Source organism: Micropterus salmoides, unplaced genomic scaffold (assembly GCF_014851395.1).
Source record: "Micropterus salmoides isolate LMB-PRFRI ecotype aquatic unplaced genomic scaffold, ASM1485139v1 Ms_hic_scaffold_1117, whole genome shotgun sequence".
NCBI lineage: Eukaryota > Metazoa > Chordata > Actinopteri > Centrarchiformes > Centrarchidae > Micropterus > Micropterus salmoides.
The window spans coordinates 1-18,014 of record NW_024040172.1 but is presented as its reverse complement, the minus strand read 5'-3'; the positions used below and the strand labels follow the sequence as shown (position 1 = coordinate 18,014).

At 40.4% G+C, this 18,014-nt stretch overlaps 3 protein-coding genes across 4 annotated transcripts; 1 reads left to right on the top strand and 2 right to left on the bottom strand.

Annotated features, from left to right (window-relative positions):
- Positions 1-317: 317 nt before the first annotated feature.
- LOC119898431 (methyltransferase-like protein 7A) lies at positions 318-2,570 on the bottom strand. Its single transcript, XM_038712605.1, has 2 exons — positions 1,707-2,570; positions 318-933 (listed from the first exon to the last, which is right to left on the bottom strand). Exons 1-2 carry the CDS (start codon positions 2,202-2,204, stop codon positions 700-702), a joined length of 732 nt encoding a protein of 243 aa, XP_038568533.1. The 5' UTR covers positions 2,205-2,570; the 3' UTR covers positions 318-699.
- Positions 2,571-6,188: 3,618 nt separating this feature from the next.
- On the top strand, positions 6,189-8,980 carry LOC119898430 (ankyrin repeat domain-containing protein 45-like). 2 transcript variants are annotated; one of them, XM_038712604.1, is made up of 5 exons: positions 6,189-6,683; positions 7,975-8,142; positions 8,232-8,317; positions 8,425-8,563; positions 8,889-8,980. In XM_038712604.1, exons 1-5 carry the CDS (start codon positions 6,266-6,268, stop codon positions 8,921-8,923), a joined length of 846 nt encoding a protein of 281 aa, XP_038568532.1. In that variant the 5' UTR covers positions 6,189-6,265; the 3' UTR covers positions 8,924-8,980. The 2 variants fall into 2 exon arrangements, with proteins under 2 accessions (XP_038568532.1, XP_038568531.1); XM_038712603.1 differs by having other exon boundaries at positions 6,193-6,683; positions 8,886-8,980.
- Positions 8,981-10,203: 1,223 nt separating this feature from the next.
- Positions 10,204-17,649, bottom strand: LOC119898429 (inositol monophosphatase 3-like; the record flags this gene model as incomplete). Its single annotated transcript, XM_038712601.1, has 5 exons — positions 10,204-13,631; positions 14,628-14,768; positions 15,223-15,384; positions 15,700-15,795; positions 17,490-17,649. Coding segments are annotated over 5 exons (702 nt in total), but the record flags the coding sequence as incomplete, so codon positions are not given.
- Between the last annotated feature and the right edge of the window lie 365 nt (positions 17,650-18,014).

The window sequence follows — 18,014 nt, the reverse complement described above, 5'->3', positions numbered from 1 at the left end:
CTGTATATGATATAAATGTGTATAAAAAGACATAAGTTGACATCATCCTTATGCACAAAAGCAGAGCCACAATTTAAAGGCGTTGTTACCATAAATCATGATGTAAATATCCGAAAGTGACAACAGGGCCCTTTTATTGTGCTGGAGGAAGGAGTGGTGTTCTGCTTTGTCCTGACAGTCCAGCACTTATTTGAATGATGGTAGGTGACTGGGACCAGCGTTGCTACTATCATCAGTCCTCAAACCCTGCACAGACACATATAAACACAAGTCAGAACAACTCAGTCATCTCAATAGGAAAATAAACAAACAAACCGTGCAACAGGATTAAACTCTTTAATCACAAACACAATCAGCTTAATCACAGCAAAAATAAGTACTTTGTGACACAACTATCATGGCATAAAAGGTACCCAAAAAATCCAAAAGTACCAAGCAGATAAACACTGAAATTTCCTATGGTAGCATTATATTGATTGATGTATCAACAAGCTACTTGGAGATTTTTTTTTTTTTTTTTTTTACTTAAGTGAAAAATTCTAAATTAGGATTAGTTTTCAATACAAAAATAAAATTAGTATCAAAGTCACTGGTGATCGATCATGTCACATGGGAGAGGACAGGCATTTAGTACTTGGCATATTCACACCCTATAGTCATGAGGCAAGCCCGCTGCTACGAAGCTAACCATACAGAATTTCATTTCACAGCGTAGCCTATGATGTGTGGTTTGATCAAGAAGATGAGCGGCGCTTCAACATGTCTCAGTTTGAGTTCAGAGAATCCAGCCGCCTCCAGATGCTTCCACGTTTCCCGGGTGAGCATGCACCCATCGCCCAAGTAGTACCACGCAGGCTGGAGAACATGCTGGAAGAAGTAGGCCCAGGTGGAGGGGTCAGCCATAACATGCTCGATGAAGAAGAAGGCTCCTCCCTGCAAAGCAAAGATTGGTTATGTGTAGCAGCATAACATAGTATGCAAATGGAAATAAATGTATCCATTCCACCTGATAATACATGTTGTTTATTTAACTCTCTTGCAGAAAGGGGTTCCCATAGCCTACTTGTTGTGTGTGGCCTACTTTGAGGTCTACTGGTAGAAACTGTCACGTACAAAAACGTGCAAGTTGAATATCAGATGCAAGTTGATATTATGGAGTGAAATTCTGAGAATACTGATTGGCACATCAATATGAATTATGAAAACACACTGGCATCATCTCAGGACAAAGGTAGCAGCAGTGAATGATTATTAATAAAAGTCAATGGGGAATCCAGTGGCAACAACCTAAAGATGAAATAATTAGTACTTAGGGTGGTGCATCTGCAGGAGATCATTTCTCTGCTTTGCATGTTTTACATCAACATGTGTACTACACAGCAGACGCCTCTCTAACATAGGCCTACACAAGCACACAAGGTTTATTTAGCATTTTCAATTTTATTTCATTATCTAAGTAAATTCTATCGCCCACATAAAAACATACAAAATGAAATATAGCACCCAATACCAAAAAAACACACTTATTTGCTTGTTGTTTGTTTAGGGGATTGTTTCCACTGGTGGATCATTAATCCAGAAGTTGAACCGCAGCGCAGCAATTATTTGAACAGTAGAGCCTTAATCAAATACAGGCTATGGCTGCAGCCTACTGGGAATATACCTATTTTGACCCAATGGTTTTTCGGGAGCCACAGATGACTTACTGGTCTGAGTATGCGGTGGGCCTCTCGCAGAGTTTGCGGTATGTTGTTGACAGAGCAGAGCACCAGGGTGCAGACAACAGCGTCTACCGACTCGTCCGGCACTGACCCCATGTCCTCCCCCGACGCCCCCACAAATCTGTCGTACTTGAGGTGGTCATTCTCGCCCATGCTCTTCTTCAGATATTTCTGAAAGTGGGGGTTCGGGTCAGTGCAGATCACCTTGCTGCCAGGCGGATAAAACTGAAAATTTGTGCCGGTGCCGCAGCCAATCTCCAAAATTGTCAGCCGCCCGCTGCCAGGCTTGTTGAACTCCGTGAGGCTGCGAAACAGCTCCTTTTTCCTGTCGTGCATTTTTTTGTTGTACATTACAGAAGTGCGGTATACACAAAATGGTAAGAAACGTTTGTATATTTGATACAGGCCTACCGCTTCCATCAGATGAAGGGGCAAACATAACGCACTGACGACCAAACTACAAAGTCGCATCAGAAAACTCATTTTTGCTGACCGTGACTATATAAAATACCCCTGACCTGCGTGGCGACCGGGTCCATGTACGGTCCGGGTATCTGTGGATAATCCGTAATTCGTTTGTAATTCAAAAACTAAAATACCTTTTATCTGTTTTTTGTTTCAAAACGAAAAACAAAATAACCGTTTTTGGTGTCAGAATCAAAAAACGAATTTTCCGTTTTTTTTACGGTTCATTTTATCGTTATTCGTTTTTAAATAAATAATAAAGAGGGTCTGTGAACTTCAGTCAATTCGTTTTTCGTTATAGATCATAAACGGAAGCCACGTGGTCTGATCTATTATAAAACCTTCAAAATAAAAGTAGCCCATCTACTGTGTGATTAGCAAGCAAAATAAAATGACGTTTTTAATAAAACTAAAATAACTTTTTTTAGTAAAACTAAACTAACTCTGGGTGTGAAAAAAAAAAACTTTAGTTAACTGAAATAAAAATAAAAACTAATATAATAATAACTCTGACAAATGTTTAGTTCTCCCTAACAGCCAGGCCATTGGTGACCTGTAACTTCAGATTAAGACAAGTTATGTAATGTTATATGTAGCTTAGGACAGCAGATAGCCTATTTATTTAAGTTTCTATTATTTCATTCATATTTTAGTTTCGTAACATATTTATAGGCCTTCTTGCTATGTGGGAGCTCAACCAGCACAGGTCACTCTACCACCTTCTGTGATGCCAACAGGCAGCAAGTTTCTGACCTTTTGACTTGTGTTTATATCAAAGAGAAGGCTGCACTGCTACCTCAGGAAGCTAATCACTGAGTTTGAAGGATTTGCAGAACTTCACCTGCCTTCCAGCTCCTCTTTCTATGGCACTATAACTGTTAAAAACTCTCAACTTCAACAATCTACTGCTGTCTCTTCTGTGTCAAAACCATAGATTGTATATAAAAAGGTCAAAACAAAACTTTTCCTAAACAAATCTGTGGAGTTGTATACTTTTCTATTTATGCAATTTTGAGACATTTAATTTGTCAGTGAAATATAAAGTATTATGTTACTCAGATTAAGTAAGATTAAATATTTTTAATGCAGCCTGTTCATGCAGCCTCCAAATTAGTTATACTATTATTATTAGGCCTACTTATATGTGAAACCTGGAGACCATTGAGTAAAAAAGAATCTTTCACTGCCTTTCTTGGGTTTAATTCTGTTTGATGAACCACCAGGGAAAGGCAGAGCTTACTCTGTTCGTACCTAAACTCAGCAAAAAAAGAAACGTCCTCTGACTTTCAACAGTTTTTTCTTTCAGTAAACTTAATGTGTGTAAATATTTGTATGAACACTAAAAGAGTCAACACCATAAGACATAAACGAAAATGTTTCACAGACATGTGACTAACAGAAAGAGAATAATCTGTCCCTGAATGAAGGGAGGCTCAAAATCAAAAGTGCCAGTCAGTATCTGGTGTGGCCACCAGCTGCTTGAAGTACTGCAGTGCATCTCCTCCTCATGGACTGGACCAGATTTGTCAGTTCTTGCTGTGAGATGTTACCCCACTCTTCCACCAAGGCACTTGCAAGTTCCTGGACATTTCTGGGGGGAATGGCCCTAGCCCTCACCCTGCGATCCAACAGGTCCCAGACGTGCTCAATGGAATTGAGATCCGGGCTCTTCGCTGGCCATGGCAGAACACTGACATTGCTGTCATGCAGAAACTCACGCACGAGCAGTATGGATGGTGGCATTGTCCTGCTGGAGGATCATCTCCGGATGAGCATGCATAAAGGGTACCACATGAGGGAGGAGGATGTCTTCCCTGTACCGCAAGGCATTGAGATTGCCTGCAATGACAACAAGCTCAGTCCGATGGTGATGTGATATACCGCCCCAGACCATGACGGACCCCCCACCTCCCAATCGATCCCGCTCCAGAGTACAGGCCTCGGTGTAACGCTCATTCCTTCGACAATAAACACGAATCCGTCCATCACCCCTGGTGAGACAAAACCGTGACTCATCAGTGAAGAGCACTTTTTGCCATTCCTGTCTGGTCCAGCGAAGGTGGGTTTGTGCCCATAGGCGGCGTTGGTGCTGGTGATGTCTGGTAAGGACCTGCCTTACAACAGGCCTACAAGCCCTCAGTCCAGCCTCTCTCAGCCTATTGCGGACAATCTGAGCACTGATGGAGGGATTGTGTGTTCCTGGTGTGACTCGGGCAGTTGTTGTGGCCATCCTGTACGCAGGTGTGATATTCGGATATACCGATCCTGTGCAGGTGTTGTTACACGTGGTCTTCCACTGCGAGGATGATCAGCTGTCCTTCCTGTCTCCCTGTAGCGCTGTCGTAGGCGTCTCACAGTGCGGACATGGCAATTTATTGCCCTGGCCACATCAGCAGTCCTCATGCTTCCCTGCAGCATGCCTAATGCACGTTCACGCAGATGAGCAGGGACCCTGGGCATCTTTCTTTGGGTGTTTTTCACAGTCGGTAGACAAGTCTCTTTAGTGTCCTGCGTTTTTAGAACTGTGACCTTAAGTGCCTACTCTCTGTAAGCTGTTAAGGTCTTAATGACCATTCCACAGGTGCATGTTAATTAATTGATTATGGTAAATTGAACATGCATGGAAAACATTGTTTAAACCCTTTACAATGAAGATCTGTAAAGTTGTTTGGATTTTTATAACATTATTGTTGAAATACACAGTCCTGAAAAAGGGACGTTTCTTTTTTTGCTGAGTTTATATATAGTAAAATAAAAGCGAAGTTGAGTCATTTAGTTTGTCTCCCTGGTACTCATCTCAACACCTCACAGATTTTCACCAATACTTGGAGGATGTGAGTCTGTGCAGGGTCACTTTCAGATATTTACATCATGATTTATGGTAACCACGCCTTGTAATTGTGGCACTGTTTTAGTGGGTAAGGATGATGTCAACTCTTTCACTCCCATATGCCCTTAAATGATTTACAAGCATAGTGGGTGAGTGAAGACTAAAACCTACTGTAAATGTTGTTATAATGTTGCCTTTGAAAGCATGTATGTGCAATATATGTTGAATAAATGTTGTATGGAAAGACTTGTATGGATTCTCTTCACTTGCATGACACAATGGGAGTGTTATATGTTATACACACTGGAATGTGTATGGAAAAGAAAGATTCACACAGTACATAGCGCACTGGTAAATCCTTCTTTTGGCCAGATGGCCTACATTAGGACATTTCTAGTGTGAGTTTGTTGTCAGAGCTGCTGAGAAGCTGACAGCAGTGTTAGAAGCAGGTTAGAACAGAAGGGCATGCAGGTTTAACTCTGGGCTGAAGGTGAATGATGAAGATGATAACTAAGCTGCAAATAAAAAATAAATATCACAAAAACAAATGAAATGACCAACAATAAATCCATGTATATCAGTAATCTGGATTCAAAACGTTTAACAAAGACACAGTACAGGCCTTCATTGAAATACTGCCACCTGCTGGTAGAAAGGGGGAACAGCTTTGTTCATTATGACTATATGACTTTAATATTAAAAATATAGAGCTGACAGTAACAACTCTGCACGCACAATAATTTCTTAGGTTAACCTATATTAGCCTACAAACTGTACTGCACCAAACAATGCGCTCAAAAAACGTGACTCTTGCTGTTTTCATGAATAACTGCACAATATTATAGTGCATGTAATCCTACTGTTTCTAACGCATTTCTCTCGGTCCATGTTTATTGATTTATTTATTTTCATCTAACGTCACCCTGGTATAACGTTAGTGCTGCATAATGTTACAGGTCTGACCGTTCTACAAGCTTGGCTTTTATTTTAAAATGTTTACTCTTCCTTCCGGGTCACCTGGATTGCATGCACCTCCAAATACTGCTTTTAAACGCCATACCATTCTTTGTGGGTTTCATCAATGGTGATAAATGATTCGAAGTATATATTTTATGATGGTTTAGAGTCTTTAATATTTTAATAAACTTAGAAGAAGTACCATTCCTTGAGATTCAGTAAATATATGTGGTGATAACCGCGTTTGATCAGTGAGCACAGCAAAGTGTCTGAAAAGGACCTAAAGAGGTGGATGCATAATCCTGCAGAACACATTTTGCAGCCTGCCGAGATTTGCTTTATCACTCGCGAGGTGCATGCAATTCTCAGGCAGACAGACAGAACTCGGCACAACACCGGCTCAGCAGGTGACGTTGTAACCATGGAAACAGTACACACCTGTCTGCGCTGGAAGGAGTGCGTGCAACAACGAAAAATGGCTTCGGTACAGAAAGAAATCTTTACATGTGTGGTGTCTGGGGACTTGGAAACCATTCGGGAGCATTTTAAACGCGACGGTGACACGGAGGACTCGCAGGGAGATGATTTGTTCGGCATGAGGGACGAGGTCGGGAGGAACGCCATGTTGACCGCCTGCATGTTGGGGAGGAGCGACATGGCACGAGAACTGGTCGCACACGGAGCCCGCGTGGACGAGCAGACTGTCAGGGGTGAGTACAGCACACTGGTTTGTTGAGCAAGTGGGTAGGCTTACATGAACGAAATGTTTTAAGGAGCATAATTAAGTTAAAAGTGGGGCAATAAAGGGAAAGAAATGGCTTACAGCAGCCTAAAGATATGTTGGAATAAGTGGTGGACTGTAGGCTAACTAAGTAAATTTGAGGTGACTTACCAGTATTTTTTTTCATGCCACTTTCTACTTTATATTTATCTGTATTTTAGTCTTTTCAATGTTTATCTTGTATTGTTTTTGTATTATTGTCTCTTGGGTATTATTATTATTATTATTGTTATATTATTATTGTCTTTACACTTGTTAAAGCACTTGCAACTTGTTTTTGAAAAGTGCTCTACAAATAAAGATTATTATTATTATTATTACTTCTACTCCACCACATCCACAGGGAAATATTGTACTTTTACCTTCACTATTTATCTAATAGCTTTAATTACTTTACAAATTAAACTTTTACACACAAAAACATATGAAGAGAGTTTATAAAAGATGATTTTTTTGTTATAAATTAAACTACCTTTTAACTATTTTATACAAGTAGCCTACAGCTAATACGATTATACTTTTTATTGTTCATTTATTTTATTTTAAATGTAAAAACATTTAATGGATTCAGCTTCACACATGTGAAGATTTGCTGGTTTTCCTTTTAATAATTTGAATTATTTGAATGTTTGTTAATAATGTTGAGGTTTGGATTGTTTGTGGGAGGAAACAAAGCATTATGAAGGCATCACTCTGGGTTAATTCTTAATTGTGAGGGAATTTCTCACTATTTTCAGAATTATACAAACAATCAATCAATTTGTGGAGAAAATAATCAGCAGATGAATTCATAATGAAAAAAATTTGTAATTGCAGTCTGATACAAATAAATTCAAGATGAGCTCCACCTCCACAACTACAGCAGAAAAGTCCTGCTTTTACATAGATGCACGAGGAATAATAATCTAATATAGCAGTCACGGGGAACTTTTTATCTGCATTGAGTACTTTTCCTTTTGATAATTGAAATACATTTTCCTGCTTATATTTATATACATTTACTTAAGTAACATTTTTAATTCTTGTTACAGATTCTTTTTACAGTGTGGTGTTCATACTTTTACTTAAATGAAGCATCTTAATACTTCCTCTGGCTGGAATTCACTAAATACTAAATAATTACAAAACCTTGAAGAAATTAAGTGTGAAAGCGGACACTATTATCTATCTACTAGTAGACTAATAAATCCAAATGACCTTAGTTTACTCTTTGTTCCCAGGGTATTCCTCGCTGCACCTTGCTGCTTGTTGGGGCCACCTGGAGACAGTGAGGACTCTGCTTGAATTGGGAGCTGATATACAGGCCAAGACCTTCAGAGGGGAGAGGCCTGTAGACCTGGCAAAGAGGTACTCTAAGACAGACTGTGCTGACTGTCTCGTCCTGGCAGGTGTGTGTAGCTGATGGTGTGGCGTTGTCTTCGTTAACCTCTGATGTATCACTGTTCATCAACCTGTATGTGTGTTCATCTCTGAGCAGACGCTAAACAGGACTTGATATCATACGTCGCCTTTGCTAAAGACCTCATCTCGGACCCAGAGAGGAAACTCTCAAAGGAGGAAAAGGTAAGTTTTCTCAGTCACGCTACGATAACATCTGCAAAGAATATAATCCAGCTTCACTACATGCTTCAAGTGCGTCTCTCCCGTTTCTTCTGTACATTTCTGCACAGAACATCTGTACGCGCGCCTGCTCCGCCAAGTCAGACTGGATTCAGAGTGTCAAAAACTCATCAGTCTCAGATTTCGTAGCCCAAAAGAAAGACATAGAGGACACTCTTCAGCCTATTCTCAACAAGCTGTCAGCTCAGTGTAAGCATTCATATTATTGTGCAGCAGTGGGATTACAGGAATGGGAACACAAACAAATCTACTGTGGACTGATTTTGTGCTTTCCAAATGTGTTAGTTCTCAACCAGAATGTGTTTATCTTGTATTTATTTGCAACAGAAGCTGTAGTTTCTGCTGAAAGGAGACAGCTGTGAATGTTTACTACTGCAGCAAACTGTCAATGGGCATTCACAAACATATTACAGATCCTTTATTCCTTCTTCCAGTATGGTTTATTATTAAGTGCATAATTGCATGTTTTGATGATCATGTTTTGTTACCAATGTCTTATTTCTGTTTGCAGCAGCTGAAGGGCCTGTTAAGCCAGCAGGAAAGGTCTAAAGCAGAAGCAAATCTGTGCAATGTCAGCTTTCCAATAAATGTCTGAAAAACATAAAAGGATTTTCTGTGTATAATTATCTGCAAATATGTAAAACTGTTATACAATAAGTCCATGTTTGGATCTGAATAACTAAAATTAAACAAAAATGTACTATATGCACTCTGGACTAATTATAGTTAGTCCAGAGTGCAGCGGCTCGACTTCTAACTGGAACTAAAAAGCCTGAGTACCTAACTCCAGTTTTAGCTTTGTTCACTGGCTTCCTGTGCACTTTAGGATTGATTTTAAGATTTTATTACTCGTTTTTAAGATTTTAAATGAGTTGGCGCCTTCTTATTTCTCAGAACTTTTACATGTTCACACTCCTGTCAAAGCACTGAGGTCATCCAATCAGATGCTCTTTGTTGTCACCAGATCCAGGTTAAAAAATATAAAAGGTGACCGAGCCTTTTCAGTGGCTGCTCCTCATCTTTGGAATAGGTTACCTGTTCTTATAAGAACTGCTCGGACTGCTGACAATTTCAAGTCCTTGTTAAAGACACCTCTTTTCAATGGTCTTTAAACAGAGTGAAGTTTGAAGACATTTTCTACCGTTTCTGTCATGTGTTGTTGTTGTGCATCCTGAATTTGGAAACACTTGGGTTGGGGTTGTTTTTAAAATGTACCCTGCAAAGTCACCTTAACTGCCTGCTACAACCAAGTGAAACGTAGCCCATACCATCATGCACACTGGTGTTTTATTAGAAATTCAAAGGAGGATGAAAGAGACTCACAGAGGAGCTACACAACAACCTGGTTATTAGATCAACTGACAGACACGGTCAGCAAAACATATAACAGTGTGGTACATGGCACGATAACCTATAGCATAACGTTCACTCTCGCATCATTATCTACAGCCTCTCAATTTGGCCAAATGAAAATATTCAGGTTTAGGTTTGTATTTACTGCCTGCTGCAATTTCACTTGCAAAGTGAAGGGAATATTGCCTGTCCTTGCTGCAGTGGTTAGAGGCAGATAGCACGGTCAGTTGAACCACCAACTGGTTTTTATCTCTGTGTAATTTGAGCCATTACAGTATCATTAACTCCCCACACATACAGAGAGAGCAAGAGAAGACATAGCTGACGCAGGATCACAAACTTTAAAAGTATACTTAAGTGTTTGCTTAACTTCCCCCTCAAATTACTGCAATTCATTTCCTGTTATGTTTTGCAATATATGAAATAAATGAGAATCCCCAGGCTGAACTGAAAATGAGTGAAGCCTACTCACAAGGTCAGGGATGTAATGAGGTTTCTTTTTTAATTACCATGCAGCGTAAACTTAAGATGGGAAGAAATTGGACAATACAACTTTTAGGTTTTTTAAATTCCAACAACATGTCAGTTCCGTTAACACGAGTCCTGGACCAAGTCATATCTTAACTTGACAGCTGCTAGAACTGGATTTGGGAAGATCCTGTAAAGTCACAGAACACTTCACACTTTGTGATGATAAAAAGCTGTTTTGCTTTTGCTGTATGTGACTGGTTACTGTATCACAGCTTACCAAGAACACGAGCCTCTGTAGATACAGCAGCTGACCGGATCAGGTAAATTTCAGTGGCAGCCATGCTGGGTCCACTGTGCTGCTGAAGGCTTGAGGCCTAATGAACATATTACACTTTTAAAACAGGCAGAACACACGGTGCCCCCGTTGTACAATCTTAGTCTGTGGTTTATATATTAGGAGTACTCCACAAATTTAAAAAGGATCTCAGCAAACAAAAGGAAAATGATATAAATTGATGCAGGAGAACCAGAGATATCAGGTGCGTTTGAGATGACTGCGCTTGATAGTCAAGCATCAGCTGCAGGCGACTGCAGGGAGGCTTAAAAAACTTGCAGTCAAATCAGACACAATGTACCTGCGGGAGCTTAGAGTGAGCTTAGAACGACAAAAGGTGGTTCCAACTTTGTGCAGTCGGAGAAAAGAAACTGCCTTCACTGGACTCAGTGACTGCAGCTGCGCTTGCTCCCGTGCGGTTTTAATGTCATGTGACATTAAAATTGGTGAGCTCACACCTCCAGAGTTAAGTCCTTATCAAGCGTGTAGTCTTCAGACCCACTGATGACTCAAATGACATCACTTGAGGACATTAATCAGACTTCACACAGCTCCCTCTGGAGACACTAATTAAACTTACTTTATTACATGTTTTCCCCCCCCACACATGCAGTAGCCCTCCCCAAGACTGGGAAATGATTTGATGTGTGAAATTGGTGGAGTTCCACTTTAATAATCATCTCTTGCTCAAACTCACTTAACTGTTTCTTTCATACAGGACACAAGGAGCACAATCCAATTGGGAATGTAGCCTACAGTATTAGTACACATGCAATTTCCACATCACTGTAAAGCCATTTAAACTGCTTTTGTGGAATTATACTTGCGTATTAACCATCGCTACCAAAGCAACATATACAAAACTCATCCTGAACGCTGTGGCAAACACGCCATCCTTGGACAATGTTGTTCTGCACAGATCAAAAGGCACTCCAACCATAAAAATGAAATTTAGCACATGAAGGCCCAACCTCTAACTGATGTCTCCTCATGAGCTGCAGTCTGTGGCAGAGCAAGCTGTATACACATCTGGCAGACTGATGGTACAGAAGGATCTATAGTAGTCTGGCAGAGGTCAACTGAGCCAGCGACATTTTCAGAAGGGTGAAAAGTGTTAAGAGGACCAAAAGTTAATTAAAATACAGAACCATGCAAGTACATATGTACGTAAACACAGTCTCAAACTAGTACCAGGGTGTCCTTCTGCATCACTGAACTTTCCAGGTCTGGATAGTGCACAGTACATTATACAGAGCCAGGAATTATTTGGAAACCAGGAGGAAAGAATGTCCCAGTCCAGCTCTGCTAAGCGTCAATATTAGACACAGTCTTCAACATGACATTTTCCCATGGTCTAGTTTTTTAAACTTCCATTTAATTCTTGGCGACAGAACACTAAGGAAACACAAATGACTTTCTTCTGTAACCCAGAGTAGTCAGTTTTAAAGTCATTGATTGAGACTGTACATATTGGATCAGGCTTGTTTTTGTACCTCGCTCTCAGCAGAGGTGAGACCACGCGGCAATCCAGTCTTTAGTCTGGTTCCACAGGACCTGCTCTTAATGCAACAGCCGACCAACGCTGTCTGTACCGGAGAGGTGTTGACGATGATAATATGTGGGGGATCAGGCTGTGAAGGATGCTGAAGAAGATAAAGACGACAAAAAAAGAGACAACTCCAAGCAAATGTACACCCACACACATTTTATGTTCTTCTGATTGATTAGGCCTCTGCTCAGGTTCATGAAACACTTGTTAGTCATCCTCCATCCTAGTACTCACTGCCAGCCGTGCAGCATCTCTTCAACTATGCTGCTTCTCTTCTTGTTATCATATTGTGCTATGTTTGTGTATCTGTCTCACACAAAAGAGACACAGTAAAAAAAATGAAAAACAGAGAAACTTGTCCTTCAATCTTCCCCCAATTTTTCCATTTGGGCATTTAATCTAGATTTAATGGTGATGAAACATTATTTTCTGTAATATTTGTAACTTAGTAAATCTGAATAGGTCTGATGCCTTTCTGGGCCTTGCAACGACTTGATGAAAGTCTAACTGATGAAAAGTCCAGACTAATTTAAACAATCTTAGCAGTTCACATGAAAGATTTTGCATTTTCTCTCTGGTGAAAAAGTGGGGGAAGTACGAGGGTGGAAGGTTTTTATGCTTTTTTTTTTTTTTATCTGAATGAGGTTTTCTTAACTTGAAGCAAAGATCAAATCTGTGCAACTACATTAAGGCCCAGGCTCTTTAAAATTTACCACGGGTCCCGAGTAAGAGTTTAAGAGACCTGCATCTACAGTGTGAGCAAGGCCAACGAATGGAAATGTAAAGTGGCATGCCATGTATTCACTGTCCATTCAAAGTGGAAATGTTCCGTCTCTAATCCACGTCAGATAACAACTTTGAAGAAGTAGATCATTTTAAGACAGTGTGAAGTGAATTGTTGTGGCAGAATGATGCTGTTGAACACAGGGTTTGTTGATGAAATGCAACTCAGTGGCGAGTAACCCCATATTACACTGGATGTTTAGGTCGCTGAGGCTCAATGTTTCCATTCAGGGTGAGTTTCTATCCAGCCTTGAATAATTACAGATAGTGAGCAAAGATAGTGATTTAAATTTTCACATTAGAGTCGTCCCGTTGTCCTCTGACGGTGAAGGGTGAGGGCAGCAGGTGTCCGGTGTTCATTGTGAGCATGTGTTTGTATGTATATGCATGATGTACCGATTCTCCTAGCTGCAAGTGTGTATGCATGTACGGTAGTGTGCGTTCAGAGCCATTGTGTCAGCCACTGCGCTTTCCAGTGGCAGCCATGTTGGTTCCACAGTCCTGCTCATGCCGGCGACAGTGACTCCAATCCGTCCGATTGGCAGATGTTTCGTGTCCCACGGTGATGTCACATGTTGCCCACACAACCTGACCAGACTACCAATGGCTCTGTGTTTGTGCCTCTCAGACCTTTTCAAGATCCAGGGTTGGTAGTCTCTCTAGTAAGGCCTTGTGGTCCACACCAACACTGGCCACCAGTCCTCCTGCGTTGACTGGTTCTTCACTGTAGTCGATGTCCTCTCCCTTTAGGGTTGTCATGTGGCCTCCTACAATCATGGTGATTACATCATCGGTACAGTGCACCCATCAAAAATTCATTTCAGAGATGATAACTTTTAAAAACGCATAAAATACGGCTTAGTGTTTAATCTCTTTTGAAATATAATTCACATCCTGCTGTATTTTAGCATCTCTCTCTATGGGCAGTGCAAGATACCTTATGTATCTAGGAAACATCAATGCATTTAGCAGAATACATAAAGGACAATGAGAGATGGGTTCCAATATGAACACACTATTTTCTGCCAAAGTCTGAACCCTTTTGGTTATTCCATGCGATATTTCTGCATTTGTGTTCTTCTGTAAAACCTGACTTTACGTACAGTGGAACATTTGAATCACAATCTGATGACGGTTAAGACTAACATTTTTTCGGCGCGTTACAGGCTGCGCTAATCCTGGCCATTCTAGTCAATGCTTGCGAGTCCACCAGATGTGTCAATTTGGCAGATTTTTGACTCCTAAGCTTAATTATTATTCCAGTAAAGTGGATTAATAAAGTAATATCTTATCTTATTCAATTCTGAAATTAGTTGCTGAACAGGTTGTGTGTCATTTTTTAGGATGGGGCAGGCAGCGAGGGTTGTGAAAGTAATATAGTAACATAACTAGTTACTTTAAAATACCCTGTAATAAATACTAAAGTACTATTATTACTTTTTTAAAGGAGTAATAAGTAACTTTTTACAACTCCTGAGTAACTTGCCCAACACTGGTCATGGGATTGGGACAGGAGTATTTTTGTGGGAGTGGGATGGGATAGGAGTGCAAATTCACCCTCTATTGTGAGGTTATTTGCTTATGTTGCCAGTCTACTGACATTTAAATCAAACCACACCTACAAGGTCCCGATGAAGCGGAGTAGAGTGTTAATGTTTAACTATTAATAAACAATACCTAAGAATGTGTGCCTACCAAAAGGGAGTTTTGTTAAATAAATAAACAGAAAACCAAAGAATGGAATATATTAGTTGTTACATTACCCAGTGCATTCAGTATTGCCGCACCAGCGCAGATGTCCCATTTCTTAATACGGGTGACATGGACGTAAACATCTGCCTGGTCTATTGATCCCGTTTCACTTTGAAGTGAAGGCATCTCCAAAAGCGACAGGACCTTATATCCTGATAGAGAGAGAGAGAGATAGAAACCACGGTCAATGGTTAGTCTGAGAATGCTGCAGCTGGCTTTGTTTCTACTAAAGAGGAGATCAGCTTTACAGGAGTTCAGCAGTGCATCTAGTTGTATACCAGTGATCAGGAATGCACAATATCAAAGACATGGAACTAGTGCATCTAATTTGAATGCAACATTTAGCTAATGGAGGGAAATTTGGAATAAATAAATAATAGATAATGGCTAAAAAGGGAAAGTAAAAATAAAAGGGGTGAAGCAGATGTTACTGTTGTGGGAGAATCCCATTTCAAACTCAGACTCAAGTCCACCGATTTAGCTCTGAAAGGTCTTATCTCACACTTTACCATCTCTAAAACTGTCTTTTAGGACTAAAAAAGAAAAACAAAGAGATGAATTGTTACTACTGAGTAATAGTATTAAGACTTTACATTCTTCACTCACCCGCTCCACCTGCTTGAATGATTTCTGTGCTGTTTCCAAAAGCCTCCTGGATAAAACTTCGAACTTTTCCAGAGTGGGAACGTGATACAATCACCTTTGGAGGGCTGACACTGTAGGACGACCGGGGACGCATATTTGACCCCTGACCTACAAATGCCCAAGCTGGAGGAGAGGTGACAGGGAGAGAGAGAGACACACACACAAAGGAAGAAAATTAAAATTCATATTATTTTGTCGACCAACATCTTAACCTTTAAAGCCCAGGAAAGCTGATTTTACAGTTTCTTTCCCTAAAGGGCAATGTGGAAGGACATGTGATCATTTCTACAAAGGGCTCATGGACTGACTGAGAGAGAAAAATTATATTTATGTCACAAAAATGTTTGTTATTCAAACAGGCATATTTTTTACGCCACAATCCAAATCTAACCATGTAAAGTTCAAAATGTGGAGTTATGGAAGCACACACACACTTACCAGTGAACCCAGTGAACGGCTGGTGTATGACCCCAATGACTGGTTTACCATTTACAGCCACACATACCATTGTAGTCACATACTTCACCAGATTCTCTGTGGAGAGAGAAAGGGTTAGGGAGATTTACTACTGGGCCACAGGAAGATTACATGCATAAAAGCATAACAATAATGACATAATTTTATAGGCCAAAATAAACCTTTTGTGCTGTAATTACCTTAAAATTGAACTCTGGGTTTGAAATCTTTGAACTAGCAGTACAGATGGGTGAGAAAGCGTGTATGTAGGTACTCCAGTATGGAGTCAGGCCACCACGAGCAGAGATCAAGATCTCTTTTGTACAGCAGCTACAACAGGTTGACCTTCATTTTTGTTGATACTTTATTTTTAGTTGGTAGCGGTCGTCTTATGTGCATGTGTTACCTCGCAAAGACTTTACTCGGTTAAAAACTCGGTAGCCTATGACGTTACAAGTTGCGGTGGAAATTTTACAAGCACGGACCAGGTAAAGCAGCAGTGACCACACAGGGTGCAGATGTTGGTTTCGGTTGTGGAGAAAATATGGAAAAAAGACGAGTTCTGTGTTTTGTGTGGGGAGAAGAGAATTCCAAGGAAGGTGCGAAGCATATTTAAAATTTATAATAATAATAATAATAATAATAATGTTCATTAAGATTTGACAGAAAGTCACGCAGTCAAATGTGACAATGCAGAACTTCTACCTGTAGTGGAGTATTTTCAAAGTGAGGTTTGTATTAGTACTTTTGCTTAAGCAACCTGAATACGTGACCTGTGAGTAACCTCCTCCGTCTGGATGGCAGGGAAGATGCTTTGTAGGTAACCTTTCTGGTGTGTGTGTGGGGGGGCATAGTTATGTTACTTTAGTCAGCCAAATGTGTAGATAGCTCAGGTTGCTGTTTTGCAAAAGCTCCGTTTACTCCATACACACTGAAACACTGAGCGACCGTATGCGTTTACAAACTGGCTTAGTGTGCATGTACTTCCTCACAGAGCAAACAGCAGCTCTACTGGGCAGCTCCCGGATGTATGAGATAAACTAGATGAATGTTACAAGGGTGTTGCTGCAAAGAACAATGCATGATCTGTCAACAGTAAAAAAACAACAAAAAAAAACATACCTAAAACAGGTTTGGCTACCAAATCTTACATATCTATTTAATCTTACAATGTACAGTGCAAGGATCTTGGCCTGTGAGGGCAAATCAAAGCCCAATTTTTCACTTTAACTTAACTGCTTGCCATTTAGGAGGAGCAGCAAAAGATGTACAGTATCTAACAAAAGTGAGTACACCCCACAGATTGGTGTAAATATTTGATTATATCAAATCAGGAAGAGGACTTCAGTGGCAACCTGTGAAGCTCTGGTGAACTCCATGCCCAAGAGGCTTAAGGCAGTGCTGGGAAATAATGGTGGCCACACAAAATATTGACACTTTGGGCTCAATTTGGACATTTTCACTTAGGGGTGTCCTCACTTTTGTTGCCAGCGGTTTAGACATTAATGGCTGTGTGATGTGTTATTTTGAGGGGACAGCAAATTTACACTGTTACACAAGCTGCACACTCACTACTTTACACTGCAGCAAAGTGTCATTTCTTCAGTGTTGTCACATGAAAAGATATAATCCAACATTTACACAAATGTGAGGGGTGTACTCACCTGTGTGAGATACTGTACCTCCCCTACAGGTGGACTTATTATTGTCCAATCTGTCTTCTAAAATGATCATGAAAATGAATGAATGATAAACGTCAGTAACGTGCACACCTGTATATTCCTGTGTCGCATCTAGAGGATCGATCCACACAGTGATGCTCCCAGAGGGAACGTCCTTGCCCCCCTCTATCTTGTCTAGTACGTCAGCTGGAATCTGCCGGCTCCACGTCGCAGCCTTATCTAACACGTTGTCATTTTCCTCGCTGTTCACCTGAAAACAAAAAAGCAGACAGAAATATCATGTGTAGTCCTGTGCCATTGGCTTATTCTAAGCTTTACACTGTATTTGTTATGAAATAATGTGAGCTAGGTGTCTCTCGGGAGACTCTCGATGACAAACACAACATTGTTTATTGAGCTCCGCCAGGGAGAATGATAAAAGTACAGACACAATGCGACACAAAAACCAATCTGCTGGATACGTCCTGGTCCACTAAATTAATCCCTGTGCTATCCTGTAACGTCTATGTGTTTCTCTTTACAAGATCATCTTTACCTGGCCTAAATCTGTTACCTACGTCACTTTGAAATCTAATACTGTAATGTATATGCAATCTATTCTGTGAGAATCCCGAA

Coding starts and splice junctions, on each gene's coding strand:
- LOC119898431 (XM_038712605.1), bottom strand. CDS start 2,204: ATGAGTTTTCTGATGCGACTTTGTAGTTTGGTCGTCAGTGCGTTATGT. Junction 934..1,706: donor CCCACCGCATACTCAGACCA/GTAAGTCATCTG, acceptor TTTGCTTTGCAG/GGAGGAGCCTTCTTCTTCAT.
- LOC119898430 (XM_038712603.1), top strand. CDS start 6,266: ATGCATAATCCTGCAGAACACATTTTGCAGCCTGCCGAGATTTGCTTT. Junction 8,143..8,231: donor TGACTGTCTCGTCCTGGCAG/GTGTGTGTAGCT, acceptor ATCTCTGAGCAG/ACGCTAAACAGGACTTGATA. Junction 8,318..8,424: donor AACTCTCAAAGGAGGAAAAG/GTAAGTTTTCTC, acceptor ATTTCTGCACAG/AACATCTGTACGCGCGCCTG.